The sequence below is a fragment of the Apis laboriosa genome, unplaced genomic scaffold (genome assembly GCF_014066325.1).
Source record: "Apis laboriosa isolate Shangri-la unplaced genomic scaffold, ASM1406632v1 scaffold45_cov149, whole genome shotgun sequence".
Lineage (NCBI taxonomy): Eukaryota > Metazoa > Arthropoda > Insecta > Hymenoptera > Apidae > Apis > Apis laboriosa.
Genome location: NW_025223361.1, coordinates 1,910,954 through 1,937,798, shown reverse-complemented (window position 1 = coordinate 1,937,798; position 26,845 = coordinate 1,910,954). Strand labels below are relative to the sequence as shown.

Genomic DNA, 26,845 nt, shown 5'->3' with positions numbered 1-26,845 from the left:
TTTAATAAATCATTCGCATGAAATTTACATTTATATTATTCGTATACTTTAATAATATGTACTAAAGCATAATAAATAGTAACAGGTATCAAAATATGTTATTATTTCATTTTCATTGTAAGTAAAAATTTTCATTCTAAAAATTATGATGTTTTATAAAAATCTAATTAATTAATTTTAAAACTTTGAGATATACTAACTTTATAAATTATCGAACCATTATTAAAAATTCTTAAAGAAATTATTATATTTTTTTTTTATATTTTGAATAAAAAATTTTATATTTTTTCTAACTAATTTTCGATAGACAATTCGATTTTAAAAAAAATTTAAAATTTAAAAAAAAAAAATCAGAATTACTCGATATATGCATTTCAATATATACATGGAAATTTTTTTCTTTTTTCTTTTTTTNTTTTTTTTTTTTTTTTTTTTTTTTATCAGGACATATAAACCAGCATCGTCATGTACATTCAATTTTTTTCTCTTCAAAAGACGAAGCCGACAGCATTCGTTCATACCATTTTTAACTCGACACCGTGTCGACGGTAAATTAAATTCGTTTTCCCAGTACGAGAACTGGGTGTCAGTCATGGCTACTCGATGGAACATAGCTTTCCTTGTTGTACAACGGAATGTCCGATTTTCCGTTAACAATAGTGAAACTGACTAAACTGTAACAAACAACTGCTCTGCGTAAGTAAGTACATATATCAAATTGTGCATCATGGAGGAATTTGGGATAAGATGGCGACGTTCAGCAAAAACAACCCTTAACATCCTGTATCTTACAAATACAGGATGATTCATTTATATCACAATTAAGATCACTATTAAGAGAATTATATATATATATATATATATATATATATATATATAGAAAAAAAATATTTCAAATAAAAATTAAATAATTTCAAAGCATACAAATATTAAATTTTTTTTTTTAAGTGAAAAGCGTAGAGAATATTCGAAAAGATTAAATTTGTCTTTTTTAATGGAATATTTTTATATTAATGTATCTAATTGATGATTTTGTAGTGAAATAATTATTCTCAAAAAATACTGTTTTTTAGTTTATTGGTAATTCAATGAAGTCATATAGCTACAATGATATAAAGAAATGTAATTAATCAGAAATTTATATGCATTTGTATAGGAAAATATTTGTATATGAAAATATTTATCTATAATAAGTATATTTTCTCAAAGTGTTTGAGGATATAAGCTCGTATATAATAGATCAATAGAAATCAAAAGAAAATTTTCATTTTACATAATATAATGTTTCTGTAATTTTAATTTGTAAAAAAAACATCGATTATTCGAATTTCTCTTATCTGAATGAGCGATTATTCGAATTCAGGTCACGTATATATGTATTGAAACTATATATCTAACAATTTATATTTTGAAAGATACTATTCGAATAAAATGAAGCTTTAAATGCTTCAGTCTGAACTTAATGCATACATAAAGATTTTATTTAGATATAGTATGAGTAATAAAAGAACGATATTTTAAAATTAAAATCAAAATTAAGATAATTAAAATTGAAAGTCTATCTAAGTTATTATATTTAAAGAGAATAGAAAAGTATAATTTAGAAACAGAATATATTAAAAAATTTACAATTAGCTACATTATGAATGATGAATCAAAACCATTAGAATTTCAAAAGAACTTACAATTAGAACGAAAGCAATTTTCATCTTCCCTCTCCCCCGCAGAAATTAAATGAAAATAAATTAAATCGAGCAGTACAAATGTATCTTACAAAAAGAAAATTATTTTAATTTCTTTGAATTGAATAGATACAAAGTTAGATGATAAAAATATATTTTTTAATGCAATAAACTTTTCGTATTTAAAAATTATGTTTTATATTCATAAATGATTCTTTCTTTCTCTTTCCAAACGAATTTCTCTCTCAATTAATTCAAATAATTATTCTACTTTAACACATTAACACACTTTAACACATTTTACATATTACAATTATTAATCCAAACAATTAACACTATTTTTCTACCCTTCTGATTAATGTCAGAGAGGATTAATATTATCCAACGAATTCCAAGGCCATGACCTTTATTTTTTCACATTGAAATCTATTACGTGTGAATGAAAATTGATCAATACACATAAGAAGATGTAAATATAATACATCCATATATATATATATTGTGTGGAAGAGTGGTCGATATTCAAAACTAGAACGCAATAAACTACCGCGAAACTGGTTTTGAAATGCGATTCTTTGTATTCTGAACTTGACACCGCGATCGGAAAATGGTCGCGTCACAGCTTGCGTACTACGCCTCCGGTCAGGTCGATGCTCGAAACCGAACAAAGATCAATTCGTCTGCCACGGATTGGCGCAGTCATTGAAAGAAATTGCATAACACCGTGACACCGATACAAAGTGCACGATCGAACCGCTCTGAACTCTCGAAATAAACCATTATCGGATGAGAAGAGATGATCAAGCGTAAAAATAGAAAACGTGGGTGAGATAGGAAAATACGCGATTCCCTTTGTTTCCTCTTTATTCGGTCAATTATAATAAAAGAGTCCTTAAAGACTCGTTTTAACGAGTTTTTAATTAAGAATTTTTTAAATTGTTGAAATTAAGAGTTTAATCGAACGGATGTCCAGAAGAAGGATATAAGTATAAGCACATTATATTTTTTTTTATAATTTTTATAAAATTTACAGAGAAACGTAAAAACGGTTCGTACGTAGCAATTAAAGAAGCAGTCGGTATAACGTACTTTGAAAAATATTTTTTAAAGTGGAGGAAGAACGTATGTTACACCATGTTGCTTTTTTTTAATTGCTACAGTGAGCCACAGTGAATTGTTTCTATGCTCTACTGTAAATTTAATGAAATGTAACATATATATATATATATATATATCTTCTTATAAATACTCGTTCAATTTTGTTTTATATTGAATTTCCTGAGTACATAAAATATTATGAACGGAATAATTGTTTTTATTGTAATATTAAAATCAATCCTTAAAGTTATTATTTTCAAAGTATATTTTATTCAAATATAATATTGTAATATTAATATTAAAATTTGTTTGAATATAATAATACATGTTTAGATTTCGATCATCTATTATCTTATTGTAAAAAAATATTCCTGAAATTGTATTCAAAGAATGAAAATTTAAAAATTAATCATGCACTGAAAGAGATTTCTTTCTAAAAACGAAATTATTGCATGTGGAACATCTATCGATGTATGTAAATATACATACGTATAAAAATTTCTGATTCATTGAAATCAGAATTTTCGATTTGATAGTTGATAAAATATGAGGATTTATATAACTGTTTGTACACAAATTTCAGCAAGTGTAAATCAGTTTAAGATTTACAATAAACGAATTGAATTTTAAATTAGTACAAATACGTTGAAAAATGCAAATGTACATTTCTCTAAATTTATTTGCATCCTTCCTTCTTTGCAATTTCTTTTGACAATTTTTCTTGTAACTTCTTTGAAATTCGAAGCAAGACGTAGAATTGTTCGTTCAAATATTGTACAAAGTTTTCTACTTCCCTTATTCTTTCCATATTATTATTCTGACTTTTAAAATTATTTTTCATATATTTATATATGATATAACTTCTATGTAATAATATCTATGTACAATATCATAATTATATTACTACATATTATTTTAACCACAAAAGAATTATAAACTATAACATGATACTTTTATTCAACATTTTTCCTCGATATATTATTTCTTTTATTTTACATAATCAATAATATTTTTATTTTTTATATTCACATATTTTATTTTCATAATCAATAATATGTGAGTTTAAAACAATGAATGTATTTGCAATCAAGTAATAACTCAAGTCTTAGAAGTAATAACTCATAATCTTAGAATGTCTCAATTTCGTGTACTTCTATATTCTTGGAAATTTTCTATGAATAATCTTAAAATGAACATATTATTATTGACTATTATTTAATTTTATGAAAATTTTATTTATTAAATCCTGATTTCTTCACTCTCATTTTTATTTCTATCAATTATTTGACAAATAATAAGATTTTATGATATAAATATTTATATTAATATTTTATAATTTTTTATTAATTTATTATATAAATTTTCATAATATTAAAAGGAAAAGAATTTCTGAAAATCGAATAATAAAAAAATAAATATAGAAAAAAAGAAAAAAAATTACAAAAAAAATATTAATTTAATGTAAAATAATAAAAGTATCGTTTGATTTATACATATAATCCAGATATTAAATTCTAGATATTAAATTTTTATTAAACATTAAGATCAAAAATGAAATTTTTGTCTGTAAAACTAATGAAAAAATATATTAAACTTATTCATGTTCAATTTATATTCATATTTTTTATTTTTTTTTTTTTTTTAATTTTTTTATTACATATAATAAAAACTCACTCTATATGTTCACTCTAAAGATAAATTAAAAATATTTTTTATATTTTTTCTTTGATACTTCTTTGATACTAAGTATTCTTTTAAAAGAACATTTACAAGTATTGAAATTATGAAATGTCAATATGATAATTATTCCATATTACTCATATTTTTATCAAATCAACCCCATTAAAACAATTGAATAAAAACATCAAAGTAAGTTTATCTTTTAAATTCAAATAAATCATCTCATTTTCATATCTAAGAAAACTGTCAAAGAGTTAAATATATCATATATAAAATAAAGAAATATATATTAAACATCTTATAATTTTTTTCTACTACTGTAATCTTTTATCCAATATAATCGCACTACAAAAACCAATTCAATATCTTTGTTCAGGTTTTAGCCTTCGTTCAAGTCAGAGAAAAATATTCTAATAAATTTTATCGAAAACGTTTACCCTCGTAGAATATGGAAAGTGCTGTATAATTCGGTAGAGAAGAAAAAAAATCTTTCTTTTTAGGGAGAAGGTACATAAATTTAAAAGTATCCAAAGCGTAGGTTTACCGGTCGCTTTATCTCAAGGAACCACGCCTCCGGATTGAAGGATAAAGGGCTAACGATACTCGGAGCTCTTTTTTCTCGCCTGCTCATACTTTTATGGTGAAACGAAAAAATCAAAATTGTATTATTTTGTATTAGTGGAAAAAAATTTGTCTTCAATCTTCTAGATATAATAAAATAAAAAATAAAAAATGATTGAAAAATTTAATTTTTCAGATGCAAAAAATTTGAAATTTTTATTTTTTCTATTTTTTTTATTTCTTTGCTTGATTTATTTAATAGAATTTATTTATATTTCTCATCCTTGAAGATAAATAAATTGAATCTAAAAATGACACAGGAAAATAAGAATTTATATATCAGTAAACAATAAGTTTTTTTATAAATGTACTTGTACAAAAATCAAGTAAAGATAAAAAAATATAAAGAAATTTATGATTACAATAAAAATTAAAATTATTTAAAATTTAAGAATGTTTTATTCTATTGGCTATAGAAAGAAAAGAGAAATGAAATATCTATAGTACTTATATTATTATTTGTAATACAATAGTATGTTTTATTTCAATATTTGAAACATTATAAATGAGAAAATTAAAAATTTTTGCAAAATGATAATTTTCTATTCCAAATTTAATCCAAATTTCTTCAAAATACTTTTACACAAAAAGAAACATTGTTTGCTGAAAATGAAAATTATATTACCAATGAAAAATTTATAAAATCAATTTTTAAATTTTTTGATTATATTCAGATTTTAATAATTTAAGCATATAAAAGATAAAGATACTTCTATTTTTGCTATTAAAAGATATGTGTACGTTTCCATTCAACGTTTCTATTCTATTGTACGGTCATAGGGATCGATTGGAACGTAGATGTGAAATCGATTCGGCCAATTAAACGGTTCGACGCTTTTAATTTGATTAATTTGCATCCCCATTTTTAATTTAGACGCTACGTAACTCTAATTGAAACTTTAACCGAAGTATTCCTCGCGCAACGATTTCATTCTTTACAGAAAAATAGATAGTTATACGTCTATTTCGTGTAGTGGAAACTAATTTGATCCGTAAAGTACGGATTCAAGTGGGATGAAAAATGGCGGAATAACAGCTGTTAACGAAGTCACGCGCAGACCTTGAAAAGGTAACCACAATTTCAACAGAGGATAATTTATGTAAATTATGAGTTATCCAGTCGTTGTAAATTTTTATCTATCTGAGTATGTATTGCCGACATTAATAAATAATAAAAAAGGAAAATTACTATTGGGAAAAATCTCTCATTAGAGAGAATTTGCATGAAAGAATATTTTGTAACTAGAAATCGAAATAAACACTTATTACTTATTACTTTTTTAAAAAAAAATTCTGTTCAAAATTATAGAGTAGGATAGAAAAGAAATAAATAAAATAAAATTCAAATCGTTGTTTTTAAGAATTAAAAAAATTAAGATTTAACACATGCAGTGAAGAAATTGTATGATCGATGAATTTTCAAATTTTTAAATGGAAAATTTTTTAAAATATTTGTAAAATAATCTCTTGTCATTAATTTGTATTTAACCATTTTACTTATAACTCTAAAAATTTTCAAACTTTTACTTTTACCTTCTTAAATTCTAATTTTTCTTACTTTTAATTTTTACTCGAAGATGAAACCTTAAACGAAAAAATTGTATTCTTTCTATTCCATTCATTATTATTGCATATAAAATCATCTCCTGCTCAATTATTCATTGCAAGATATCCTATATATTTTAAGGGAATATCTTATGAAACTTTTATGAAAAGAAACATTATTATTAAGAATTTTTTAAAAATATATTCTTATAATTTATATCTTAGAATCTGTATAAAAATTGGAATGAAAACAATTATTTAAAAATGTTTGTTAAAAAAAGATAAATAAATCTATCGGTTATAATAAATCTAAATTATTATTAATATATTCACATAAAACGAAAGATAGAGAAAAAAACAAATTTAATAATAAAGAACTAATATCGACGAATAAAATATCTATTCCTGTAATAGAAAAATTTTTATTTCCCATATTTTACAATTTCTATTGCTAAACTTTCGTTTTCAACAATTTCTTTTTACCTATCCTATTGAAATTTTTAAGAATCACTTTTAAAAAAAAAGATCCATAATACAAATAGAATCTGTGAAAAAACTTCCATGAAAACTGTCCGTAATAATGCATTAATGGCGGAATGCATTTGTTTCGGGCCGTCTCCTATCATTTGCGGCCGAGGGAAAAGTGAAAATGTTGCATCACGCAAATCGAAGCGGAATTACACGCTGGTGGAAAATTGCAGTGTCGGGAAGCTCTCGAATAATCGGCGTAGAAAATGACGATTGTAACGATCATAGGTGAAAGGAAATCGGGCGCAGGGTTGGACAAAGATATAATTAAGAAACGTATATCACGTAGAAAGGAAATATACGTACACATTACGCACGCTTACTTTCAGAACAGGGAAGTAAACGTTCTAACAAGATTACTTACCCGAGGCGCGACGTTTTGAATGTATAAAATGAATTTTAAATCTGTCCACGAATATCTCGCACCGTGAATAATCTTCACCGACATTAAGCGCTTTCGCGGCAACACCAATTGCGCATGCATTAAGTGAAATTTTAAAACGTGTTGAAAAGAGAAAAAAATTAAACGATTTTTGCTCTTCCTTTTTAAGGAAGGAGGAGCAAGGAGGAATTAGAAAAAATTGACATGAGATGGTGTGTTAGGATGGAACAAAACGTAAAAGCAAATTTTGGATTTTAATATGATTGTTTTTTTTTTTTTTAATTTCAATGATGATAATGACAGGATATCGTAATTATTAAAAAATTTTTGCAAGAATTAATTATAACAATCTTTTTATTATGAGAAAGAAAAATTGATTCTGATCTTAACAATAACAACAACCAACTAATTTATAAATTTAACAACAATCAATTAAATAATTTATAAATTTAACAACAATCAACTAAATAATCTAAAAATTTAACAACAACCAATTAAATAATTTATAAATTTAACAACAACCAATTAAATAATTTATAAATTTAACAACAATCAATTAAATAATTTATAAATTTATAATAGAGAAGAATGTGTGTTGTATATGTGTGTTCATAATTATAATTTATTTTTTGTTTCTAGCTTAACAAATAATATTTTTAGTTATGAGAATATATAAGAATATAATCTTGAATGAAAAATTTGGAATAAATTAAAGAAAATTAGTATTTTGCAAGAATTTTTAATTTGCTTATTTATATGGGAGTATTTATATTTAATTTGAAATATCATTTGATTTATATAATAGTATTGCTATAAATATAAATACTGTGAACATTTCACTTTTCTCGATAGCTAAGGAATAAAACAGCATCGTTAAATTTTACGTAATTGTAATTTCTTATTGCAGTTATTGCTAATAACTCTTATATGTAACTTTAAATCGAACAAAAAAATAAAAAAAAAAATAGAAAATTAAAAATTATTGTTGTCAAAAATTAATTTTATAGAAATTATTATTTATATATTATATCTGATAGATAAATTTTTTTAAAATTATTTAAAAATAATTTATATAATTTTGATTTTTTTTCAAGGATGAAAAAAATAGATTTTTGAATTTTTTATGTGATTCTTAAAATGATTTTATACCAATTCATATAAATATTATTTTAAAACAAGTATTTTATCAAAATATAAGAATATTTGGAATAAGTTTATTAGTTTTCAACATAATTACAAATTAAAGCCAAACCAAGCCAAATATAAAATATAAAATATAAAGATATACAAAAAAGTTATCATAATTTTTAAATATAAATTTCCCAAAATTTCCCTGTAACTTACATTATGATTCTTACCCTCCTTTATTACGATATAATATTAATAAAAAAAAACTATTGTGAATAATAAGGCATATAAGAAGTTTAATCTTATACACTAATGTGATATAATTATTAATAAATTAAACATAAGATTTTCCATTTTTAAATTGAAATTATAATATATAAATATTTCAATAATATTCGATAAATAATAAATAATATTTTTTCGTGATTAAGCAGCATTAAGCATTAAGCAAAAGAAAATAATCTTTAAATAGTATTTCAAGATATCAATTCAAATATGAAATATAATATTTTTAGAATATTGTAATAATATATATTATTAGATATTAATAATACACTACTATATATTATTAGATATTAATAATATTGAAACATTTAATAATAAATAATATTGTAATAATGAAATTAACATACATATAATATTAATAGTAATAGTCTTGTTAGAATAATAAACAGTGCTTGACTTTAATTTGACTTAAACTTTACATGAAATAATATTTTGCTTGTGAACAAATATTTCAATTTTTTGTCTCAAACTATTTCAAATTTTCCCCTATTTCGCGAATATCAATCGAATTCTCAGTACAACTTTCACGAGAGATCGAAGAAAATCGTATCATCCCGGTATCGCTTCACACGATGCTTAAGAGCGATAGGTGAATGAGCCGATTCGTTCTCGAGAAAACAGGACGTCGCGACTAGTTTGAAACTACGTTAAACACGAGAGTCGAATCAAACGAGAGCTCGACTGCAACTTCTTCCCCCGGAGATTTCCTTCGGTGTTGGAATTCCATTACGCGAAACTCGGTCTGGAACGACGTGCTATCTTACGAAAATGTAATTACTGGTGGAAAACGAGTTCAAACTCGAGGACAAAGCTATGAAATCTTTTTCTTTTTTTTTTTATCACCATTAAATGATCACAGGAAGATTTTCAACTCGATAGATTTTCAACTTGATCGTTTCTATCAATCAGACAATCTATGGATTGAAGATATTAACAATTAAAATAGTTTTTGATCGGTAGATAGGATCGAAATCAGGAACGTTTTTTTTATGAATAAAGGAAAAAAAGAAACGATAAGCTTTCGAGAGATTAAATTGACACCTAATTTGAACCTCTATGAGTATCTTCTAAGAAATGAAAAAATTAAACTTGATTTAGTAGATTCGAATAGTGAGTGCTTAATAGAAATTCTTCAATTATTTAAAATTAATTTTTTTGATTACTTTTAAAAGTAATTATTATAATTTTTATATGTGATCTAATCTTGCATTAGTTATCTTATATAATTATATTTTTATATTTGTAATGTAACTATATTGTAAATTAAATAATTTTTAATCAATTACAAATAGAAAAATTAAAATGAAATTATAGAATTTCTTTTCTGTTCATTCTATAATATCATATAATTTTCTCAAATTTGTAACAAAAAATGAAATATACTTTTTCAATTCTTATAATTTAATCTATATATTTATAAGAATCTCGATTCATTGTCTAAGTACAAATATTTGATTGTCGAAATTAGTCATTCTACTGTTCGAAATCAATTTAAATTACAAAGAGTGTTGGCATTTTTTTCAACTTTTTTATCTGTGTCATTAATAAAAACTTAAAAAATACATTTTGTAAATTTACGTCACATATATATCATATGTAACTGACATAAATTTACAAAATGTATTTTTATGTCAGTTACATTATATTACATATAATCAAAATTAATGTAGTTATGAACAGTCAAAGATAATGAAAATCGCAATTTTTCACTTTCGATTGAAATCTAAAGATTTTTACATTTTTCGATGCTTATTACTCGTTCAACCAATTTCAATGAAATTTTTATACATATATAACTAACATAAATCTTCAGAATGTATTTTTTAAATTTTCATTACTCGAAAATAAAAAAATAAAAAGCCAATTTTCATTATAATTTTCTTCAAGATTTTTTGTACGTATCACCTAATAACTTCTCAAACTTCCCAATTCATTAAGTTCAATTTTAAAAAGAATCATTTTTAAAATCAAACTTATTATATTTCGCAAATGAATCATCATTTCTCAATAACATTCGAATCTCACGAAATAGATCTTCTATGTTTGACTTAAAACGTGATCACCATCACCACCATGGATAACATTTTCACATGGATGGCGTAAATCCCGGAAAGATTCTAATTTACATCGAACGAATAGTGGTCGTAAAGGACTTACTCTTGTGTCTGGAGAACCTCCTCAGTTTCTTGAAGAACGGCATGCTCGTCGCCTGGTCGTCGATTCCCTCGATCTCTCGCACTCGAATCGATCGCCGTTAACTGCGCCAATGTCGAGAAGCTCGTTACGATCGCCGATCACGGAGCCTCGATCGAAGACCTCGTCGGAGAAAAACCGCCCTCGTGCGTGAACGAACGAGCTTGAAGTGCCGCCTCCTGGTTTACATCGGGATACGACGAGCCGTCCGTTGAATTCTGTCTGCCTCTTACACGATCTCAACCTCGGCCGCTTCTCTCTTGCCAGACTTGTACGCGTTTCCACTTATCCCCACTGTCGAGTTTTATAAGAGAGGAACCCGGGCACGAGCCTCGCAGTCCCCGCGTGCTCTTGAATCGAGGCTCGACGATCGACCACTCGACGCTCTTCACCCGATCGCCCCAGTGACAAATCGAGTCTCGGTCTTGCCCCATTCTTAAATTTTTGCACTGAAAAGAAATTATTGAATCGTCTCGTAAATCGTTTTGGAAATCTAATTGCAGAGAATTATTTGGATAAAATTTGAATGTACGTAAAATGAAAAAGTTTTATTGAGTTATTTTGATAAGTAAATAATAATGTTTTGGAAGTCTAATCTCGGTTGCAGAAAATTGTATGTTATTAAATTATTGTAAAATTTATTATATGTGAAGAATGAGGTTGTAAAAGCAGTGAAATAATAATAATTTATTCTTTTTAATTAAAATATTTTATTTAGTACTTTTTTTTTATTCTCTAAAACATGTTGCAATATTTGAAGCATCAGGATAAGATATAACTATATCTCAAAAAAAATCTCTCTTTTTGTTATAATTGTTACTAAACATATATATATAAATATAATTACAGAAGAAAATAAATATATTAAATTATATTACCATATTATAACCATAAATTTGAAAAAGTTATATTTTTTACATTTTTCTATCCTTTCCTATCTTTTCATTTTTGTAAATTTTTTAAGTTGGATAAAAATTATTAAATTTCCTATTTATTAAATAATTTTGGAAATTATTTAATATTAATTATTAATAATATTAATTATTAATTAGTTTCAGTTACAAAGAATCTTTTATTTTTTATAAAACTTGTATGTATTATATGTATGTATATATAAAATTAAATTATTATGATTGTAATTTATAATGAAATAGATAACATGCAATTCTAATAAACAAATGATAAATATAAGTTATAAAAATTTCCTTTTCTAGTGTAACAATAGCTTAAATAGAATAATAGAATAAATTATATTCATAAATGCCATGATAGAAAAGAATAAATAATTTATTATTATATTCCTTTTTTTTAAAATATTCTATTTGACGCTTTTTCATTTTTTAAGATATGCTAACATTTGGAATAATACATATTTTATATTTGTTAATTTTCATAATATGAAGGCGTGATCTCTAACATTAAATAAGTTGCAATAAATGGAGTATAACTTTTTCTTTTTTTTATTATAATTGTTATTAAATAAACATTAGATATGATAATAAATATATTACATTATATTATAACCATAAATTTAGAAGCGTTATATTTTTATAGTATTCTACATACAATTACTGATTACGTTATATGCAAGTTTTGCGATTTTTTATCTTTATTTTTATTCCTTGCACAAAGACAACATTGCTAGATTTGAAATTCAGCTTCTTAATTTTTTTATTAATATCTAAATTCCTTTATATTCTGAATCAAGAATGAATATATAATAATGAAAAAAAATTATAAAAATTTATTTTCAGAATTATAATAAAAATATATATGTGAGAGTGAAATATACTTGCATTCCAATCGCATTATGAAGATTAAATGAAATTAAAAAGCTTTCGAATTTTAGTAGAAATTAAAAAATTTATTTTGAGAAATAAATAATTAATTAAAAAATAAATAAATTCTATAAATAAATAAATTCTAGTTTATTTATTTTAAAAAGAATCTACAAAAAATATAGTAAAATTTCAGATTTAATATATATATATGTATGTTCACGGATAAAATATTTTAACTAATTTTAAATAAAGAAGACATATTTTTTTAAAAAATATATTCTTTCAAATCAACATTAACAAATTATTTATTTTATTCATTGCAACTTTTTAAATAGCTACTACTATTTTTTAAGTAAAAAAAAAATGGAAATCACATAAATTAACTGAAAAAATGAAATATTTTTTGAAAAAAATTTTAAAAATGAATAAGAAATGGACGGAATGCTTAAGAAATTTGTAATATACATAGTAAATTTAAATTAAATAAAATCTAATATTTATTTTTAAATAATTATTATGCTTTATTTTATTAATTCTATTGCATTATACATGCACAGTAATTAATGATTTTGTTTTTTCTAAGTACAAATTTATACTTAATTAGTAGAGTTTCAAAATTTAGTAATTAGTAGATATTCAAAATCTAAAAACCTTTCAAAATTCAAAAAATTTTATGTTCATGATTCTAGTAACTTTTACTATTTTTATTCGAATTATAATTCGAAAATCTCGAAATCCAAAATAAGAATTTATATAACTTTTCATAACTTGTAACATATATGTATATGAGAGCATATATGTATAATCTATTTAACATATATGTATAACCTATTTTTATTTAAATTAATAATAATGCAATTGAATTTATGTTTCCTATTAATTTTATTTTTATATTCTATATTTTAAAATGATTTCTATGAAGGAAAAATATAAAAATAAAACTTTTTTATAAAAAAAATTACTATTGTTATAATTATTAATTGATTACGAAAAAATGAACTTGAAAAATTGTCACAATCATTTTATTTTAAAATAAAAAAATTTGCTTTTTTTGTGCATATATTTTTTATTATGTTGTTTTCTTACTGCTATGTAAATAAAATTTAAATGATTTTATGTACCAAATGATTTTATAAATGATTTTATATATCAAAGATATATAACTTTATGAACTACATAATATTATAAATAAATTTCGTGAAAAATAATTTAAAATTAACAGAATTATATCGATACTTCAAGAAATGTAAAAAAAATGCATTCAAAATTATATTATTGTTGTCGTTAATTTTCTAAATATTGAAAATTTTATTTGAAATATTATTTTATGAAATTTTATAAAAATTTTATATTTATTTTCTTATTAAAAACTTTTAAGAATATCTACTATATATGAACTTAAAAATATATCAGTGAATTTTTCTATTAAATCTAATAAAATTATATTTTTTCTTAAAGATGGATAGAATTCAATTGTTTTTAAAATAAGGTTAAAGCTACTTACAAATAGTTCAAAGTAGTCAATTGTTGCCTCGACAATCTCTTCTCAAATCAATCCGATTCATTTACTTTCCAATACAAGCTTCGATTGCGAAATAAGAGGATAGTCGAGCGAAAAAAAAATAAAAGAAAAAAAAATAATGCAAAAGTAATTGTCAAGCGAAATGAATTGATAGTACATCAAATTAAATTGCAATTAAGGAATAGTCTCAAATAATTTGATTTACTTTTTCTTTATAAGAAGAAAATTAGTTTCGAAATAATATTGAATTCGTTCACGAATCGAATCAATCTAATAATATTTTTATCAATATATATTCTAGATAACTATCTGTTTCAATTTCATAATTAGCACTGTGCTTAAAAATATTTCTCTAGAACAATATTTTCTAACTTTTTTTGAATTTAACTTCTCTTTATAATATTCAAATTATTTGTAGCTTTCCTTTTCCTTCTATGCAAAGTAAAACAAATTAGAAAAATTAATATGATTTTATAATAACCAAAAGTAATACCAAAAAAATATATACTTTATTTTATAGTCTGACAAATGAAAAAATTAATAAGCACATCACTCAAATTCCTGGTTGGTGATTCTAGGTTAGTGATTTAAGTTATCTAGTAATCTAGATATAATTTTATCAAAATTTTTAAAATAATAAATAAAAAAATAAATTGAAATATTATTATATTATATATACATATATATAAAAATATATATATATATTAACAAAATTTATTTGATTAATTTTCTGCTTTAATATAAAAAAAACTAGTACATTTGAATTTTCTGGTAATAAGTGATTTCTTTTTGAACTAACTGTTTTCTAATAATTAAAGATCGAAGTTGAAAAGTAACGTATTAAATATATATGTATATAGTGAAATATTTACACATAGTAGTTTAATAAATATGAATAATCGTATATTTAAATTATATGTATATTTGCATATCCTGAAATAAGGATTTCTAATTGCTGTGCAAGAAAATTTTTTATCCTGTAACTTATAATTTGTGACATATAGAATTTTAATAATATTAGTTTGCAATTGTGCAAGAATAGCCAATTAATTCGAAACCAATCATATGGTTCAGCAAACCGGTCGATTATAAAAAAAGTAATGTATTCGAAATATAGGAAATTAAGTTTTACGAGTAGATGGTTAAAAGTTAAAGTTAACTCAAGTTCTCTTAACACAGTTCTTGATTAAAATTCGCGGTATTCCTTCAGCTGGTAGTACAAGAAGCCGACATTTGAAGGTAAGGGCAAAGTTTAAGCTACTTCAGTTAAGCTACCTATTATTCCATAGAAGATGAACCTATCTGAAATTTTCTCGGACTTTGTTAAAACTCTCGCAAAAGAAATTTAAATAGGTATGATCGGAAAGAGTATCAAAGTATAACTTTGACGAACGAATCGTGAATAAAAAATATAGATACGAATTCTTTATATGACTTATTCAATCTTAAATCTTTGTTTTTCTTAAATATTTTATTCCTGTAATATATTTTTTTTAATAAAAATATTAAATTTTTAATTGAAAATCCATAATTTTATCAAAAAGTGATATGACATATTAAAAATTAAAAAAAGGAAAAACTAACCTATTATTACAAATAGATTGTGGATTTTTATACAATTAAATTTTTATGATTGTTACTTGTAATTCTCGTTAATTTAAATTTTATGAAATAAAATGTAACAAATATTATAATCTTTAAATAAATTATTACATTTGGAAAATATACATTTATAATTTGCAATTAATATATTTAATGCATATATCAAAAATCGAAGTGGATATTGTGTGAATATATGTATATAGTGAATATTGATTTAATAAATACAAAAAATAGTTAATAAAAATATTGAATAAAATAATTTAAAAAAATAATTAAATAAAAAAAATGCAACGAAATGAATGTGCGTATTGACATGCATTAACATGTATGCATTGATATCATATTGAACATATATACAAAAGGAAAACCGGATATATGCAAATTCTTTATTTTTCACATTTCTTGAAACAGTTCATAATGATTATATTATTTATGACATTGCTATAAAGTTTTATGATATATATATTTAATATATATTAGAATTTAAAAATTATAATTGATTCAACACAGTCGACAAATTAAAATAGAGATTTAATTTATTCTTCAAATATAATATTCTATATTTTATTCTAGTAATGTATAATAATATATTACAATTTGAATATTTTATATTTTTGCATATTACGTGGATTTTATAGATTTTTGTACATTCAAATTTTGCATAAATGCATAAATTTCCGTAGTTTAATTATAAGTATCGAGAATCCGATATTAGACTGAAATGGATCTCCAAAATGACTAGAGAATATCGAAATTATTAAACATGAACCCTGTACAAAATAATAATACAAATCTTACGAATTTAAAAACAATTTCGCATGCACAATAATTGCTTAATTTTTAATGAATTGATTCTTATATATATATATAATATAATATATATAATCTTTTTTTCTTCTTTATAATTAATTCTTTTTTTAATTAAATATATACATACATTATTATATTATTATATATATATTATATTATAATAATTTTTATATGATATATCTTATACATTGGTATAATATTCTTTATCATAATAATATATATATTTCAATTATATTATACATTTATACTTATACATTTATATATAAATACATTCACATAATTGGACTAATGATCGACAATTGTTTGGATAATAGGAACTCAGCCAGAGTTCAATTAATCCACATCGCTAAATTTCATTCATACAAACGGAAGTCAATCGTAATTAAATTCACTAACATCTATCATAATTAAATTCACACTCTTGTTGAAAATATATAAGATAACTTATAAATAGCACTTATGAATAATATTGCCTATTTAAGTCTGTCTCGTGCATTATGAGCTATTATATTATATATATTGGTTCAACTATTGGAGGATAATCAAGGCGTAAACAAAAGCCTTTGAAGCAAGGAGTTGGCCACCTTTTTAGAGGCAGCAAAGGGGATGAAATTCACAAAGCCAAGGAAAGCTAGGTTCAATAAGCTCGAGATCTTTATTTCCGCTGAATACAGCCAGGGCTTAAAACCTAAGAACTTTTTGTCCATCAGTTTCATCAATCGATTTTCAACAATCGATTATCAATTAATTTAATGCTCATTTTCCACACACACATTGATTACGTGTATAATCAAATGATATTAAAAAAAAATACAGAATAAAAAAAAAAATACAGAATAAAAAGAAAAAATGGAATAATAAAACGTGTATATAATAATATAATACAATAAAATGAACATTATATCAATTGATAATCGATCGACATTTATTTTTAATAATCGGATATAAAAATCGGATGAAAAAGCTCTAAGAACTGTTATAACTAATTATAAATAATTAAATGTATTGTATTTGTTATACATTTTATTTATACATTTTTTATAATTGTTTGATAATTGTTTGATAATTGTTTGATAATTTTTGTTAATGACTCGTTATCAATTTATAAGAATATCATTTAAAGAATTTCCAATTAAATCTTGCTACTTGGTTTTTGGGATACCCTGTATATATTTCTGTTTGGTATTGATAGTGACACAATTTAAAATCTAAATTAGGGAAAAATTTTAAAAATTTATATTTTTGAAAGTACTAAATATATAAAAATATTATGTATATACAATTGAAAATTAATTATTATAATTTCTAAATTTATATAAAAATATAAATATAATATAAATTTGTATTATATTATAAATATTATATATAAATATAATATTTGTATTGCATTATTGTAATATGCATTAAAAAATGGCAATCATTTCATAATTTACAGCAATTTTGATTATTTAATTAGATAAATAGCAAAGTTGTCCAATTGCGAAGGATATTAATTAAATCGTTGGATTTTTTCATGAATTAATTTTCTTTAAAATAGCTATTTTAATCTATACGAAGTTGTAATAGTTATATCGTAAAATCTTCGTGTTCATTCTTTCATAGGATAATTCTGGAAGAAATTCGATCTCTATGGAAAAGATGAACCACTTAACTTTTAAAATATCTGTTAGATATTAAGATTGTTAGCACAGTTTAATGTATTGCACCAAGTAGACATTCATTTAATTATGTTACTTTTATGTAACAAGTAAATATTTTATCATTTCTATTTGAATTTAGATGTAAAAGTTTTTTGCTTAATTTTTTCTTTATGAAAAATAAACGTAGACAATTTTTATTCTTTATTGCTTGACAGTACTTTCTAGTAGCATTTAATTATCTTTATATAACATTATATTAGTTGAAATGTCAAATCATGAATTAGATACTCTTAGAAATCAAATGAAACTTATATTTATTATACTTTTTTGAAAACTTTTGACATATTTTAATACAATAACAAAACAAAGAAACATATTTAGCTTCATAAAATAAAACTAATATAATTCAAAATTTAAAGAATTAATAAATTTTACATAATATATCAATTTAAAATATTTCTAATGATTTATAACAAAAATTAATAAATAATTATTTTATGAAACTTATAAAATCAATTCATTTGATCTTTAAAAATAGAATAGTTACATGAGATAGGAAAATTAGTTTGATTATTATTTTTGAATAAATAACATATATGAAAGTAACTTTTACAATTTCTATTAACTCTAAGCATCAATCAATTTTTAAAAAAATTGATTTCTCTTTTATATGATATTACACAATATATTATATTATAAAACTAAATATGCCATAATATTCAACAATTCTTCCCAATTCTCTTTTATTGCCATGTTTCTCAACATTCCTAAACAATCATTGTTGCCAATTGATTAAAATTTGGATTTGCAAATAATTTTTGTCTTCAAAATAAAAATACAATACAAATTTACATAAATATATTTTTTTCATTGTTTAAATTTAGATAAAGAATAGACGGGTTCCATTGAATACATATACATACATATATTAAAACAATTTTTACAAGTTGGCAAAAATTTTCACACAAATCTCGCAAATCGGCAAAATCTTCCAACACACGGATTTTCGAGTCAATGCGGTCCGCATGAAATTGAATCGCAAAACTTTCGTAACCCTTTGCCTCGCGACAAGAACTTTAATATCCTAACGTAGCAAGTTCGATATCGCACCTCACCACATTGATGCCTCCCATCGACCTGAATTTAGAGTCTAGAAGTACGTTCGAAACTTGCTTTCCGATTTTTATAAGAAGTTTATGCGAATTTTTAGGAAATTGATATATCGTATAATATATATATATATGTTTATTTTTTTTTGTTTGATTGATTGATATTTTATTTTGATTTTTTATCAATCAAAAAGATAAACTTTTTCATAATTAATCACAATCATTTCATAATTAAGAACAGTATTTTTAAATAATAGATAAAAAATTTTTTGATAATCAGTTTAAATTTTAAATTTAAATAATTATAAAATAGAAATTTTAAGATAGAATGTTATTCAAATTTTTTTAACAGATCTTGAATAATAATAAAAAATTTTAAATAATCTTGAAGATAATACTAGTTTTGAATTTATGATTTAATAAATAATAAATAAAAAAATTTAAATATATTAATTGTGATTTATGAATATGATTTTTCTATTATTATAACATATACTCATTGTATATTGTATATCTATGAGATTTATTTATTCTATATTCTGTGGTTTAACTAAATCATAGTATATGGATTAGTTACCATTATTAAACCATTGTTGCAATTTTCTATATGATTACTCTTTAGAAAAGAATTACATTTTTTATTATATTTAAGCATTGTTAATAATATGCATTGTAATAGCATGATTCATTTTAATACCTGTAATATCATCAATATAAAAATCCTATCATTCATGATAAAACAAAAATATTAATTAATTCATTAATAATAATTAAAAATAATTGAAGTATTCATATCAGTTACTTCACCTTATATTGAACGATTAAATAACAAATTTATTTATGAAAAGTTCCAAAAAAACCATTTCCATTTATATCATATATCTATAACTTTAATCTTCCATTTATATCTATAATTTATATCTATAAGAGATTTATTTCTATTTCTTACTTTCAATGGAATTCGTTTCCTAAGTTCTTTAAAAAGAATCTTACGTGTTAATCTCGTGTGATTAATTGCTAGGTAGGAATTTGGTTTGTGGTCAATTAATTTTATAAATTGCAAAAGAGGGTGCAATAGGTTGCATTGATGCATCATGGTAGTTAATGCTCGCGTAAATGTATAGCTGCACGATCTAGGCCACAATAGACATCAAAACAAGATTACCGATGCTGCTGCGCTCACGGTCCATTAGCTTCGATTGAATTACACTCGCCCCTTGTACAATGAAAATTCAAGTTCCATCTTGGCCATTACATGGGATGAGAAAAGTCGTAATTGTTGTAATTCCTTATAACAAATAATCGACAAACGATTGAAAAAAATATAATAAAAGTGTTTTTAATCTAGATCTAGTAGCTGCAATCGAATCTATGAGATAGGTAGAAAAAATTTTTCAAAGTAATAGAGATGGAAAAAAATAAGTTTTTGAAATGGATAAAGAGAAATAAATATTTTTTTTAATAATATAAAATTTTACAAATACAAGTAAGAAAATAATATTTCAAATACATATTTTAATATTAACTTATACATTTTATTTTATTATACATTTTATTATACATAATATATACATGTTTTCATAATTAAATAAAATAGTATTTTCAAATAGATGTGGTTATGGAAATGTCTTAATTTTTAATATTTTTCCTCAAGCTATTTCAAATTTTCTTTAGTTTTATCAAATAATCAAGAGATAATCGGATTAAATTTATTTCTCACATATTTGGAAAGTTATGAAATATCTCTATATAAAATTTGGATTAAAACTATTAACCGGTTCGTTGGATATTAAAGTATAACAGAATGTCGAAATTACTTAATTGAAGGATAAATTTGTTCGAATAAATGATTTTTCGGACAATTAATCTGAAAGAACCGAATTTGTGCATATATGCACATGAATCAACTACAAATTAAACAATTTTTAAATATAGTAAATGTTATAAAATTATTGTTATCATCTAATTTATATTCAATTCAATATTTTTTTTAATTAATAAATTTAATTTATTATTATTTAATTTACTATTTACTATTATGTTTAATTTTTATTTTAAATTCTAATAGTCTTAATCTATTATTTTTAATATTATTGTTAAATTGAATATAAACTTTTCAATATTATATTTTATCATTAAATTATGTACAGTATTATGTAAAACATTTTTAAATGTTCAATAATATTTAATTTATTTTCTACTTCTACTACTATCATTTTTTTCTTTTATAATATATACTATAAATATTTATACATAAGCACTCATATACATAAAATTCAATCGAAATATTATATTCGAAGCATGTAAAGTGCATATCCTGAAATTTAAATATTTTTAGACATCCAGTTTCAGAATAGAAAATATTTAATAAATATATTTTATTCTGGTTGTTATCCAAATATAACGTTTTTACTTTTTTATAAAATAATAAAATTACAAAACAAATTTATTTATTTTTATTTAGATGTCTTCATTTTTATATAAAAATATTAATAATATTTATATTTTATTTTTAAAGATAGTTGCCTGCAACTATAAAATTTATCGGTAAGATAATAAAATTAAGGTAGAATAATCTACTTTAGTTTAAATATCTTTATTCTCGTATAAAAATACCAATAAATTTTAAGCTAAACACAATTTATTATCAAAAAATATCAATTTACTGGTATTCTCATATAAGAATAAAGATCTAAATAAAAGTAAGTAATTGTTTTAATTTTATCATCTAATAAATAAAATTTTAAGTACTTATCCATGTTATAAATATTTACTTAGATAGCAATATGAATATTTAAATACTTAATCGATCGAATATTCACAGCTTTAATTTAATTTTAAAATCCCAAGCAAGATATTTTATTTGACTTTTTCGCAAATTGATTTTTCATTTTTGCAGATAACATTCCTTTTTTATATTAAATTACACTAAAAATATTTAATAAAATCGATCGTTATTATTCATAATATAATTTTGAATATTTTGAATATTCTTAAAATATTAAACTGTAAAAAATAAATGAAATAATCTAATAATCGCTTTAAATAGAATTTAAAGAATCATCGTAGTACATCGAAGTTTGGAATTTTAAAACTTAATCAAATATCAAGAACCGAGAAATAAATTAAAAAATAAACGAAAAATTTATTTTTTTCTGTTTATAAATCTATTTTGTCTTTGAAAAGAAGTGTTTAATTCGAAAGATTTCGATCATAAATATTATCCAATAAAAGGAATTTTACTACCTCGGTCTATCAACCACGTTTCCTCTATCCGTAAACTTTCAACGATGCCCGCTATTTGAGAACGATCCCTCGATACGAATTAAGCAGACCGTTGAAATTACTCCATCTGACAAGACGTGAAATACAGTTGGTGAACGTTTCCTCGATATCGATACGTCCGCCAACCGAAATTTCCAGGCCGACATTGCGCAATTGAACAGTGTCGCCATCCGCAAATCTACAACAACGCATCACCTTCACCTATAAATCACAATCTAATCGACATTTTAACCGCAACTACGTTTCACGAGCATGCAATGTGTAACGTTTCGTTGAATAATTCCGCCTATGCTCGCGAATGTTTCGGACACTTCACCTGTGGAACAGGGATTATCGAAGAGTATGTGTCACGTTGCCACCATGATAAACGGATAAATAGGTTTCAGATTTGCATCGTAGTTGATTGGAAACAGGGACGAATAATCAGAGTTAATTTTTCTTTCTTTTCCCTGGTTTGAAGTAGATTTCCTCGTATCTTGAAATTAAATAAGGCAAATAAATGAAGGAGAAATTGGGATCAGATATTAGATTATTTATTAAATTTTGAGAGAGAAAATTAAATTTTATTTCTATGCAGGATGCTTGTTTTGTCTACAGGAAAATATCTTTGAAAGAAATATATTATGCAGTATTGATATTTTTTTATAAATTAATATATATAGATCATAATGAAGATTAGATTTAATTTTTCTTTAATCGATACAGTTTGTTATTTCTTATAAAAAAAAAAGTCGAAAAATCTTTAGTTTAAAAGATATTTTAATTTGAAGTTTATAAAAACAAGGAGAGCATGAGAATGAGAATAAAGTCTTTCTCATATGAAAAGTTTTATTTTAAACTTAGAATATCTTCTAAATTAATAATTTTGATAAATATCTTATTATTTTTTTGAGAAAAATAAAAAGTTACATCAATTGGTATATTACAAATTATATAATTCCATTAAAAAAATTAAATTTATCTTCATGATCTTTATAGATTTATAGATATATTTGATTTTTGCATATATAAAAAAATTATTAATACTGAAAACTATTAATTCATCTCCTTATAACAAAGAATATTTTACAAGAATTATATAATATTTAAATAAAATAGATATCCTGTATATACATATAATTGTTTGAAATTTAAGTGATAAAAAGTAAATACAAAAAAATGTTTCTTATGCTGTTCTTTGTGCTCCAATTGATTTACTACCTTGCAGGAAAATATGTCAAAGAATTGTACAGGATAAACCAGAGTTTAAACATATTGAATGTTATATATATTATTATATATATAGAAAAAGATAAAGAAAATGTTTGCATGAATATAACAAATGGAATAAATCATTTAATAACGTGATGTTTTAGTGATTATTTAGTTTTTGAATAATTTAAAGATATTTTTTTATTTTTCTCCTACATTTTACATTCGTTTACATTAAGATTACATAAAGAATTTATTTTTTTGTCTTCATAATTTTTTTTCTGTATGAATTATTAGAAAATAGAAAAAATATATTTGTTACATTTATTAAAAATAATAAATTTTCAATAATAAATATTTATCTATTCTTAATTTTCATACTATATTTAATATTTTTAGCATTCATAATTTTTTTTAATATAATACAATAATCTCTATTTTATTAGCTTCTGATGAATGATTTCTGATTTATTAGCTCTATTTCTTAATATTTTTTATAACAAAAATAAATAAATGTTAAATAGTAAATATTTACTGAAATATAATAATTTATATAGATAAATGATTTAAATTTTATCTTAAAAATAATAATGTAATTATTTTATGTTTCTTTCTTAATTTTTAAAAAATTGTATTATATTAATGATTGTATCTTAATCAAAGGAGAGATATGATAACTGCATTTTCTTTGATATTTTTCATACTGCTATTTCATTTGAAATACGAATATTATTTCCATGAGAAATGTTTATTGAAGATCTCTACATAGAAAACTCAATATAATATAAAGAATTGATATAGATACATATATTACATATGTATATCGTATATTCAATTTTAGTACTGTCAAAATGTATGATAAATCTTGCTTTGATGTTTTATTTAATAGAAAAATCTTTTTTTTATTCGTCAACTTTATGGATTCAATTTTAAGCAAAAATATTAGAAAGCAGAGAATATAACAGTTGACAATCTCTGCATCCAATTTTTTCTATGTTTGTAATATGAGATACAAGAATGTTCCAAAATAAAAGAGTTGAAGCCACACAGTTGATTGTAGCGTTTTCATTTCATATAACTGCTAAGCTCGTTTACATCGTGCATTCAAATATTCCTTCCATTCCTGGCCTGACTCTACAGTTCCGTTCCTGGTCGCTCTGCGACCCACAACCTCTCCGCGTTCGAAAATTACGTTGAAATACAATGCATTCCTACGAGTTGTATGCTCTTAGATATCTCGAGTTTGCGAACAATTTTCAAATACCGCACGGTCATGTTTGCGAAAATACTTTGACAAATTTTCCATACTATATGATGCATAAAAATTGAAATGTTGCTTTTAAATTTAAATTTTTTTTTTTTTGTTAAAATTAATTAATGTATAGAATATGAAAAATTAAATTTTTCTACATGAAGATTGAAATTTTTTGTCTGATGATATACATAAATTAATTAAAAAAATAAAATATATAAAATAAAAAATATATAAAAATAAAAAAAAATGAAATATTATTTTAAGATGTATCTCTTATTTGTAATTATTAAAAGAAATTTTTATTAGATACATTATAATTAAAATTGGTAAGTATAGTTTAAAAAATATATAAATTTTATATTTTATTGATTTCTTCAAATGTAAATAAGTAAAGAAATTGAATCTTCTACTATTTTATTATTTCTTATTACTTTTTATATTTTACTTTATCGATATGTATATTTCGTTTCAATTTTAGCCAATAGATGTCGCTGGTATCTCGTTAAAGTAAATGGTAGAATAAAAGTAGGATAAAATATCGTGAATAAAAGTACATTGATAAATTTTAATACTAAATATTTGTTATTGTGCAAATATTTCAATTTTAACAACAAATTCTAATTAATAATTATAATTTTATATTATATTAATAGTAATAATTGTCGTTGTGCGATCATTGTGACAACAAACCGTATTTACTTAACATAACCTAATATATATACATTAAATTATTAAATTTATAAAAAATGACAAGTCGTTTAAATGTTTTGCTAACATTTGTACGTGGTCATCGAACTTTTCCAAAAGCATGGAATAAAGATGTTGTCAAATATGGTTTAGTAAAATATCTTCCACGGTAACAAAAAAAGATTCTTTTTAATTTGTATTTATAAATTTTTTATTATAAAGAAATTTTTATTTCAGTAAAAAGGATCATGTAGATCCTCCATTTACACCATCAAAAATTTTAATGGTTCATAGAGTAAAACCTTTTAAAGGCAATCCTTATTGGGAAAAAAACACACTCAAAGTTTTAGGATTCAATGAAAATGAAAAAGTAATATTAAATTAATCTTTAAAGCTTTTACTTATTATTATTATCATATTCTATATAAAAATTATTTTTTGCAGAAAAGATATCCAATATTTGTAAAGAATACACCTGAAATGTGTAATTTGCTTTGGTCAGTAAAACATTTAATAAAAATTGTTCCAGTAAAATTACCAAAGAATCTACCAAATACTATCGATGATTTTAGAGAATATTACATACATGATAATGGGACGATTCATTTTGGTGGAAAAATTAATCCTGAACGTTATCAGGCTACAATGGATCATCAAAATTCTGTAAAAGTATTAAAATCTGCTACTATTAAAGAAAAACTTAAACTTTTGTGGTTAAATGGAAGTCTTATAATGTAAAAAATATTAGAAATATATTATAAATATATATGAAATATTATTTGCATTTATTATGTAATCATATCAATAGGAAATAATTAAAT

The 26,845-nt window shown here is 22.7% G+C and overlaps 2 protein-coding genes across 2 annotated transcripts in view; one reads left to right on the top strand and one right to left on the bottom strand.

Moving 5' to 3' along the window:
• Positions 1-11,296, bottom strand: part of LOC122716443 (low density lipoprotein receptor adapter protein 1-B-like) — a 93,456-nt gene extending 82,160 nt beyond the window's left edge. The window contains exon 1 of the mRNA XM_043939506.1: positions 11,107-11,296. Within this exon, the coding sequence (XP_043795441.1) occupies positions 11,107-11,149 (43 nt within the window). The 5' untranslated portion in view covers positions 11,150-11,296. The remainder of the gene's footprint in view (positions 1-11,106) is intronic.
• Positions 11,297-25,858: 14,562 nt separating this feature from the next.
• On the top strand, positions 25,859-26,797 carry LOC122716444 (39S ribosomal protein L30, mitochondrial). The gene is made up of 3 exons (XM_043939507.1): positions 25,859-26,193; positions 26,262-26,394; positions 26,469-26,797. Exons 1-3 carry the CDS (start codon positions 26,084-26,086, stop codon positions 26,760-26,762), a joined length of 537 nt encoding a protein of 178 aa, XP_043795442.1. The 5' UTR covers positions 25,859-26,083; the 3' UTR covers positions 26,763-26,797.
• Positions 26,798-26,845: the final 48 nt, after the last annotated feature.